This window comes from Cariama cristata, unplaced genomic scaffold (assembly GCF_000690535.1).
Source record: "Cariama cristata isolate BGI_N322 unplaced genomic scaffold, ASM69053v1 scaffold43468, whole genome shotgun sequence".
Taxonomy (NCBI): Eukaryota; Metazoa; Chordata; class Aves; order Cariamiformes; family Cariamidae; genus Cariama; species Cariama cristata.
The window spans coordinates 1-10419 of record NW_009632486.1 but is presented as its reverse complement, the minus strand read 5'-3'; the positions used below and the strand labels follow the sequence as shown (position 1 = coordinate 10419).

At 42.1% G+C, this 10419-nt stretch overlaps 1 protein-coding gene across 1 annotated transcript in view; it reads right to left on the bottom strand.

Moving 5' to 3' along the window:
- The window catches only part of LGI2 (leucine-rich repeat LGI family, member 2), a gene marked incomplete at its 5' end in the record, with an annotated part of 9292 nt that extends 1525 nt beyond the window's left edge, over positions 1-7767 (bottom strand). Inside the window, 4 exons of the mRNA XM_009706356.1 lie at positions 427-591; positions 5806-5975; positions 7078-7149; positions 7700-7767. Of these exons, the coding sequence (XP_009704658.1) occupies positions 427-591; positions 5806-5975; positions 7078-7149; positions 7700-7767 (475 nt within the window). The remainder of the gene's footprint in view (positions 1-426; positions 592-5805; positions 5976-7077; positions 7150-7699) is intronic.
- Between the last annotated feature and the right edge of the window lie 2652 nt (positions 7768-10419).

The following is a 10419-nucleotide window of genomic DNA, read 5'->3' as shown; positions in this document are numbered from 1 at the left end:
AAATTCTCTTATTCTTGGGGTGTCTATCTTTCCAGCTTAACTAGAAGAATGAAATATGGTCTATTTTTCTTCCTCCAAGAGGGCCAGAGTCAGCTTTTTGCTACTGTAAATAGAAATACTGATGCATCTTGTGAATGTATCACCTGACAGCAGGATGAAAGAGATAAATCTGACTAACTCTGTTGTTTCTGTTAAGTATTGTTGAGATTACATTAAACTAGAAATATGTGGGAATATTGCAGTTGCCAGATTAGATCAGATCAGGTTATGGTCTGTTTTGAGAATGTCAAGTCACTATACAAGAACCACATAAAAAAAGTAACAACCAGACCATTTACAAAAGGTTTTGCTGGAAGAAGAGAGGAATTCCTCTCTGAAGCGCACAATTTAAGTAGAATTTTAACTGCACTCCCAGTGTTCATGTACCTGTGATATTGTCGTAACTCCTGAAATTCATTTCAATGTGATCCCACTCCAGCACCATGCAGTTCTCCATGCTGGGCTGTGCAATAGCTACGAACACATCATTTTTTGAGTTGAATGTATCCACTGAAACTGACTGGTAGGGCAAAATCTGATGAACAACAAAATCTAGAAACATACATTTACAACAGTTAGGATACATCTTTGCTGGAAACACAGAGTAAGTGGTCACTGATTATAAGGATTTACACTGAAAAATGAGTTAAATACTCTGGATTTTGTATAACACTAGCATGGAAGTGTCAGTGCTCAAGATAAGCATGCAGCAACAGGGGAAAGTGTCTCCTGCTTTAAGCATCATAAACCGTCCTCTGGAAATACAGTTGCCAAGGAGATCAAATAGGTAAATAGTAGCAGAAATCAGATTTCCCAGCTAGGCTGGCTGGTATCAATGAAATCAGGCTATCGAGAGAGAAGTCTCTTTCCCCACAGCTGGAAGTTGCTTTCCCGTCAAGTGTAATGGCCTTGCTAGAATCACTGTCAAGCTGAGAGACAGCAACTTCCAGCTGAAGTCCAATAACTTCTTAAGTCATGCAAATTTAATCACTAGCAATTTGTGTTATGCTAAACCAGGCAGAAAGTGAAATGATATCTGAAGTTTGCCTGGGGATAACCCCATTTTGGCTAGACCGTAGACAAAATGGTGTAATCAAAAACTCAGTTAACATAACGTTTTATGGGGCATTGTAAAGTAGTTTAGGCATAAAATACAACCAACCTGCAAATTACTATCCAGTGGAAAACTTATTCTAGACACTAAGACTGAGGAGTTGGAGCAACCTGTAAAGACTAGGAGTATAAGTCCAAAATTCAAGATTTTTCCTCAAAATCTAAGTGCCTTTGTAGATTTGACTCTAAAATTCACCCTGGACTAAGACAGCAGTCAGCACAGAGCCGATCTGAGGCAAAGCGAGAAGACCTGGATCTGAATTTGATCTTTGGCTGGACAGCTGGGCAAGGTCACTATTATCAGAAAAAGAAACCAGTATAGCAGAGCTGACAAAGAAAAGCCAGCACTTGGATCTAGAACATGGCAGAAGGCCTGTGCTGAAGTGATGTATGGATATAGATACACAGAAAAGGAAATGCATCTTCCACTATGATGACGTTTCTCTGCAGAACCACCCACCACTCTGTTTCAAGCTCCATTTGCTACATGCCTTCACCGTGCACTCCTACATTGGACGGGCCTGAGCATCCAGGGATTTTGGTGAAATGGTAATTAAGTCCTCACTCGAGTCACTCATTTTGGTGCATTATGAAATAATTGTTTTTGAATGAAGAACTCTCTGTCTCTGCATGCTTGAAAGCCTTGCCCTTGAGGAGTTACACTTCTGGAGAATAAAGACAGATGACTACCATTAAACAAACAGAGCAGATTCTACAGCTGCGAAAGAAATCACAGTCTCCATTCTTCGAGGGACTATTATAAATAGAGTTTGGGCTTGATTCATAAATGCTGGTAGGAAAACAAGAAAGTTATCTTCATTCTCACTGGGAAAATAAAAGGACTGGAGAAAACTGACAGCAAAGTATGCAGAAAGTAAAAGTGATAAATCATGAAAGATTGCTAAGGATGGAACAATAGCCGATACAGTCACAGAAAATCAAAATATTTTTAAAATCTTGAAAAACACCCAAAAAAACTAATCCTGAAAAAGACATCTCTTGAAATCTGAACAGTTGTGAAACACTTTGAGGGAATTTGTGAATTAAAACAAACCAGTCTGTGTGTTAATACCCACTGCTCATTCAGAAATGATTCAGTGTTAGCACAGCTATTTTTATTTGCACCTGTCATTGGGCTCTTTATGTCACTGGATGAGCAAAAATGGCTAACAGAATCAGTTGTAATCAGTAAAAAGCAATAAATGTTGGTTTTAGCACCACTTGGAAATACCAGATTGATGTAGAACAGGGTTACACAGTACAGAGATGCTGCCACATCAGGCTTGCCAAAAATCTAGGTCTTGGGGGCTTTAGTTTTACAGGTGGGTTCACATGCCTTGCTTTAATGCTAGAAAGAGCTCATTCAGTAAATACAGGGAGGAGGGGGTGTTGTTTCCTAATGTTTTTCTCTTTTAACCTGGATCAGCCTGCACAGGAGAGGGAAGAGGATGTGGCCATCGCTCCCCCCCGTGCCGCTGGCTGCACGGGCTGTCACTCTCTCCCTCCCACCCCAAGGCACAGTTTGACTTTCCCTGTCTCAAGACACCTGGTTTTACCATCTCCTTCTGCCCGCTGAGGACTGGGGTGGTCCCCCCATCCTCCAGCCACCTACTCCACCTCTGCTCCCTCTGCTGTTGAACTGGCATGAGCCAACACGGATGAGGGACCCAACACTTTTGTTGTTGGGCTGATTTCCCTTCTGGAAGCCCCTACTCTGGCTGATCCCACCACACAGGGGTGCTGATACTGGCAGAGCAGAGGAGGAGCGTGCAGGGAATGCTGGAGGACACTAAAGCGAAAGGGGAGCCATGATCTGTTTGGGCAGCAGCTCCTAAACTGCATCCTGTGACTCGGTGTCCCTCTGCTCAAATCCCTTCTTCCCAGTGGTGTCTTCTACTCCAGGTGAGGCTACCCGGGACCTGGGGATACTCTCAGGGAACGTTAGCCATCCCCACGCATCTCCCACCATGGCGGCACAGGTGATCTCCAGCACAGGAGTGAGTACGGAGCAGGTAACTCTTAATTTGCAAACTACCTGCCTTCCAGCCAGTGGGGAAAGAGAAGACCACCTCCAGAAGACAATCCCAGCTAGGTAAAGAAAGGGGAAACAAAGCTTCCAAAGCTCAGTAAGGTGATCCTTGCCTGCAGGTCTGGGCAAAGCAGGTGCCAGGCATGCACACAGCCTGCTCCAGTGACTGTGGGAGCGTGAGGCCCATTTTCCAGTCTCCTGAAAGTAACTTACACATTCCCCTGCCGTGCTTACAGCCACAGCCCAGCCCCCTTGCACACTGTTGCAGGAGAAAGACAAGAAACAAAAGTGAAACAGCTTGACCTGCTTCCATGATACAAGCTGTTAGAAATGGAAAAGAGAGATGCTATCACAAAAAGAGTTAGAAGTGCAGACTACTGACACTGTGAATCACTTTCTCTGTGAAGAATCAATAGGAGCATTTTGTTCTTTGGCTTTTTTTTTTTTTTTTTTTTTAATTTGGCAGCACCCCTTTCCATCTCTCCTCCTGTTATGATTGTAGCAGTTCAGCGTATGCAATGAACTGCTAGAGCTGCCGAGATGCATGTGCTTTATTACCACATCCTACATCCAGTCATGCTCAACAGAGTATCAGAGACCAGAAATAATGGGAAGTCTGAACGAGGCTGGCAAAGGAGGGAAATACGATACTACAGAGTACCATGAATGAAAGAGGTTTGCAGAGCAGTGCCCATCTCTGAGTGGGAAAGGAGAATACACCTACAAGGTATGGTGCTTTACTTCAGAATACGGTACAAGCCTGAGCCTGTGACTAATCAGTCCTCAAGGAATAAGTATGGGCATATTTACACTCCCTTTGGATCTAGGGGAGGCAATGACAGAGAAGGAAAAAGCAGCTGTGGCCTGACACTGCAGGCCACCAAGGCCACCGGAGGGTTACAGTTCAAGCAAGGTAACTTCCAGTTCAGTGCAGGGGACATGATGCTGTCTCAGAAATGACATATTCCTGAAGACTTGCACTTCTGCTCTACTTATCTCTGTTTTGTCTCTTACAGGCGATTTCTGCATGCAGTCTGTCCCTCTCGGACATTTTGTAAGGACATCAGAGCTCCACGTCTTCTACACCCTCCACCTTCACTATGCACTGGAGCTCTAGGAAGCCTGCTGCTGCCTTCCCGCAGGCCAGAGGGGTTAGGCACACAGCCTTCGCTCACAGCAGCCAGAGAATGACTGGTTCGAAAATGTCCTTTACTATCTGAAGAGTGTATTATGGCTATATATTGTCCTGTGAGAGAGCTTCTCTGATGGCATTTGAACAAATATTCAGCTGAGCAATCCATGTACTATGTAATGCCTTAGCTCCCCAGAAAACTCTACAGCATGTGAAATTAGATTTATGCTTGGTGTAATTTCGCTTACAGCAGACAAAGGGACTAACATTAGGGGTGAATTTTGCCTGTAGCAACTTTATAGTTAGGTTTCTAGGTACAAAGAGATGACAGAGGGCAGGTAGGTCAGTATAGGTCTAAGGACCAGCTAGATAAGGCTTGTTCTCGCACACTGTTAGCGCTGTGCAATTGCTTAAACCAGACTGAAATGCAATAAAGCCTGCTTTTACATTGTACTTTTGCATCTCGGTGATTTAGCAGACACAGGAACATAACTTTGGTACCGTTCTAAGCTACATTGCTCTCCTGTTTTTGACATCATTTTATGTAGCAGATTATAGTGCTTTACCTCTGCTGCTCTTCTGACATATTTTTAAATTCTGAGTTCATTCTCTTTTCCTTTACATGTTGCCCTTGGATTACCTTTCATACCTTATCCTGAAACTTCATTTTACATTACTAATAATCAACTTTTCTACTGTCTTTTAATAATGATGACTGACTTGATGACAGATGAGAACTTGAACACCTCTGATATTACTGTATAGAAAAAAGGCAGAGTGCTGACATCATATACATGAAAGATGAAAAACAATACTCGCAGCTGATATTATCAGTTATATGATGTGACTACATTTAAAGATAGGTAACTGCAGCTGTTCAGTCATAAAATATAAGCATAACCACATGCAAGTTTCTCTTCACTTCCTTCAGCATGCTTTACATTACCTAAAATAAAAATCAAGATCCTAAACAAGACAGTAGTCAGAATATTATTGGACATTTCTCTCCAACTTAATGGAGTTCCATGAAGAACTGCTGGCCGTATTGCCACCACATTTGATGCTATTAAATCGTGGCCTATTGAATAAAGATAACGGATATAGCCACATTATTTGAACTTCTTTTCATTGCTTTCTGTGAAATACAGAGATTTTGGGAAGCTCATCTGCCATAACTATATGGCCTTATTCCAGATAATAGAAAGCGTTCTGTGATGAAAATTAAGTCACAAAGTGAGTCATAATCAAGTCTTTCGGAATATGAATAGTCAGAGCTCTTCTTCCATTATCACTTTATCCAAATAAAAACTGAGTACTTACTTTGGCTTCGAAATGTAATTTTCCCATTTTATGCTCGTTTTACAACTCAGAAGCGCTTTGTATGTAACCCTTTCCTCCCCCCCCGGTCATGCTCACAGAAGCGAAAGGGTATAGTCTAAACTTCTGATATTTAACCATTTGTAGTGTGCTTAGAAATATACATTCTGAATACCTGTAGTGGTGCATTCATAATCAAAACTTGTCACATCATTTAACTTCTTATCCTGATATTCTGCTGGACCAATACACAGGACATCAGAAACAGTGGAATTTGTCATCTTTAACCACAAAAACAACCACTTGGCTTTGCAGTCACACTCAAATTTATTTCCCCTTAAATCTCTAAAAAAACACACAGAAATAAACATATTTGAAAAGGTTGATAGCAGTATGAATACTACAGAACCTTGACATGTTGAATTTAAAAATATCTGAGTAGCCTTGAATTGTTTCTGAACTGAGAACAGGGAAGTTTCTTAAGTTTTATTCGGACTCTCTTACTATGGACTCTCCTTCACAGACTATTGTCCTTGGAAAAACTGTTTCAATCTAGGAAATATGCTCACACATAATCGTAGTAATAGAGCACTGTGATTCCCGTGTAAAGTCACTCATGTTTATAAGTTTTCATAGGATTAGGACTGCAATATAGTAAATCCTGACAGTCTGGTTGTCTGCTGCAAGCCTCCTTCCCACCATCTACTGCTGACACAGATAAATCCCATTCCTTCACTAAACTACTCCAGTACCGCTGGTTGACAGAGAGGCCTTGCTGATACCATTTCTGTGTTACATTAAAATATAGATGTAAGGCTTATATTTTTTGAGTCGCCACTGTTGTGGAGTCAATTTAACCTCTCCCTACTAACGTGTGCAATTTCAACACTGTACCTGTTCTTTGATCCCTTGACAATTTTTGTGGCTTACAATTATATTTTGCTGTTTGGGAGAGCCAGGCCAAAAATAGGGGAAGCTGACTAGCAGCTCACTTACACAAGAAAACACTGACAGTAAGTCAGCAATGTGCTACAACTGCACAAAATCAAGAAAAACGTGGGTTTTTTTTTAAATGAACGTCTTTTACTTAAATAATCTCAGGGAATAGATGCAACAACAACAGGTAAAAATGTTCAGATAAATTGTAGTTTTAAAATTCATTGTCTCCCTTTCCCTAAAAAACAATTTATATGAAACATCAGAAAGAAGTACAATAATGCAAGCTAGGTACAGCATCACGAGAAGCAATGGTGATTTGAGAAATAGCCATTACTTTAGAGGAGCCTACCAAGTAAGCATTTTTAAAATGAGAAAATCTAGAACAACAAAATGCACATTTCTTTCCTGTGCAGATACCAGATACAGCACCACACAAAGCCAGAACATAAAACTCAGAGTAACAGAGTGACAGAAACAGGCAGTCAATAGAAAGATTCTCGTTACTTACAGCTCAATTAAAGAATCTAAATCACTGAAGACATCCCTTGGCAGAGCTTTGAGATGGTTATTGGCCAAAGAACTAGAAAAGAATGTTAGAGCTTAGTATCATTGCTATGTCTTGTCTGATTGACTCTTACTAAGTCTGAACTCACTTACAGGTTGTTAATTTTGTGGTACTGTCCAGCCACTGGCATTGTTAAAGTTATGAGCTATAGGCATATATGAATTATTCTTATTCAAGAATGGAGATTGCTTGAATGTCACATAAAAGTAAAATATATAAAGCTTTTGTATTGCCCAGGTGCAAATGTAACACACAGAGCAATCACATAGAACATGCTGAAAAAAACCAGGAATGTTAATCACAAGTATGTAGTGTGACAGTGGTACCAGTGCAGCATCCGTGGGTAAGAGCTGCACCCCAGCATGAGCTGGGAGCGCGCGCAGGCAGCTGAACATCCTGCAGTGCTGCCCCTGCAGGAATATTTTTAAGGCCAGTTTTTAATTTGTGGAAGGCACGTTGTTCACAGCAGGAAGAAGGAGGTTTTCTGTGTAGCAGGAAAACCAGCAGTCCCCCAGAAGAGTTTTGTTCAAGTACAAATTACTCTATCAAGTGTTCAGTAACTTACAGGTGAGTCAGGTCTCGAAGGCCACGAAATGCATTTCTTGAAATGGTTTCAATTTTGTTTCCTTCAATGAATCTAGGCAAAAAAAAAAAAGTATTCTAAAAGACTTTAATTAACATTATTATTATTAGCATCAGCAGTGCTTTAAGCTATCGTCTCCAAATTCAGCAGGTTCTTGCGCAGCCCCTTCAGACTTAAAGGCAGGGAAATCTTGGTGGAGCTGTTCACCTTCCTTGGGTGGACCGCAAGGAATGATGCAAGTACCGAGCAGCACACAGGACAGCATGTGATACAAACATGAGGAACAAAATGAACAAAGCAAAAAACATTATTCCTCTGTTGGTTAATTCTCTCGGGGTGTGTTGTGTGAGGCAAGAGATCTGTAGGAGAAGTTTCTGAAATGGACTTTAGAAGCTAAAGTCCTACATTCCTCTCACAAATCACCTGCATTTTAAAACCACGAGGCAACACAGCAGTGCCAGGACTTGCCCAGGCTGCAGATGGACACTCTGATGGGGAGCTCCCATGGCTGCACGCACAGTGCCACCTCCGCACCCGCAGAGCTGTGACAGGAACTGCAGGCATCCAAAGTCTGCATAAATGGCAAGACCACCGCCTTGTTTTGACTCTTGCTGCCACAGTTCAGCACTCTTCAGCCAGGAGGCCACCTCTGCAGGGTGCTTGGCTGCACACATCTCCTGGGGGAACAATGACAGGCACCTATCGATTCCAGGAGCATGCTGCTCCTCCTGACTGCACATCAGCATTTAAAGAAAGAGCTGATATTTGAGCATCCTGACCCCTAAGCACTTGAGGACACATCCATAAATACACCATCCACCCTGCAAAGTGATCGCAGCCAGGTGGCCATCAAGATATTGCATAGTACAGCTGTACCTGGATGAAGACAACTGCATGCTGACTTTACAAAAGGTTTTATGAGATAAAAGCTTCTCCCTTCCTCCTATGCATCCTTGTTTGCCTTCCAGGGAAATAGAGGAAAAAATGCTATAAGCCAAGGTCTCTTCTTGAGAGAGTCAGGATGAGGATCCAGAAGATGACAAGTGCTCTTGGTTCTGCAGTTTAGAGGTAGCCAAAATCCTTCTTGAAGTGACTGGGATCCTGACTGCATGCAAAGGGTGCGGATGAGAAAGTGTTGTGTCTACATGGAGGATGTCAGAAGAGGGTCAGCTGTTACAAGGTTGCCTGGGGACAGGAATTCAATCCGCAGAGCAGAGCACCAAACTGCCTCCTGACACACTCACCAGCACCTGGCATCCCTGCACAGCGCCAGCTCACCGATCCGTGCAAATAAACACAGCTGCACTGCACACGGCACAGCAAGACGATGCAAATTTGGGCTGGGACTCAGTAATTTACTGGATTCCTGAGCCACCAAACCTGGCCTCAAAGGGATGCTACCCTGGGAAAGCCAACCTGTTTGTCAGCAAAGCTCCCATCTTTATCAGACCTGTCTTATCCAGACTCTGTACATGGAGCCAACTAGTTTAAGGGTGCACTGAATGCCATTATCAGTGCTGGATCCGCAGCAGGACACAGCTGGAGACATATATATATATATAGGTATCTGCTGTGAATGCTCCCCAGTCGCTCTTTGTCCAGAGACTTTGCTTTGTACACAAAGAAACTTGTCATTCTTGTTTGTCAGTGAGGTTTTCTTATTCTCCAAAAGGTCTGATCACTGGTAACTGAGACGCATGAGTTATTGAAGCTGTAATGGTGTTACTGCCTGCATAGCCAAAAAAAAAAACCCAGAGAAAGGCCATTCACATGCGGTTCCCAAAGGGTGGAGGTGAGATTTGCTGGGAAGAGGAAGAGCTCTGTGGACTTGGCAGGGAGGGTGACCACAACCATTAACCACTTATTCAGCTGCTGCTAAAGGAAATTGAAACTATAAGGCTTTACCAATCTTCATCCTGTTCCCTGGCTTGCAGTTGGCAACCAGGGACAGAGATTTCCCCTTTGACCAGCTGAGGAGGGGCAGCACTTACTGCTTTCCGATAGGGGTCTGGCTGCAGCCACCAATGCAACTGCTATGACTGCATATGCTGCTGTGACAAGCTCATCAGCATTTGAAAGCAAGCCATTAATGAAACAACATTAAAATGTTTTTCTTCCTGTTTACAAACATAATTGCAAATTAGTTTTTTTCCTGTAGACACATGGAAAAGAGAATGATTAGATAACTTGCTATCTCTGAAAAATCCAGATGTAGCTGAATCATGGATTTTAGCATATACCATTTACCATTATCCTCTAGTTCTTGGTCTGCAAATTCCACTGTTGGCTGCGCCGCATGTATCAGACTATTAATTCTGAATATACCCCACCGTAATACCTATTTGCCTGCAAACTTTAGCAAGAGTCAGTTTTATGAGCATTGGTCTTCCTTTAGAACAAGGCAGAAATGTTTTACACAGCTACCTTTCAGTATGGGAAGGTGGGTAGAAAGAGGACTTTTTTTCAGATCATATTTAGAGTTTCAAACATACCAGCTCATGTCCAGTAACAGAGAGAAATGGCAGTCCTTTGGAGTATGAAGTGAGGACAACCTGGTACCAGGGCTAATACTTTTTTAAAAGAAAAAAGGGTGACCTAAAAAAAAAAAGAACCAAACAGAACAAAGATCGGGAAATGAAGGTAATGTAAAAATCAACTAAGTGAACTAAGTAAAGAAAAAGAGAGTTAAATAAATTTAATTA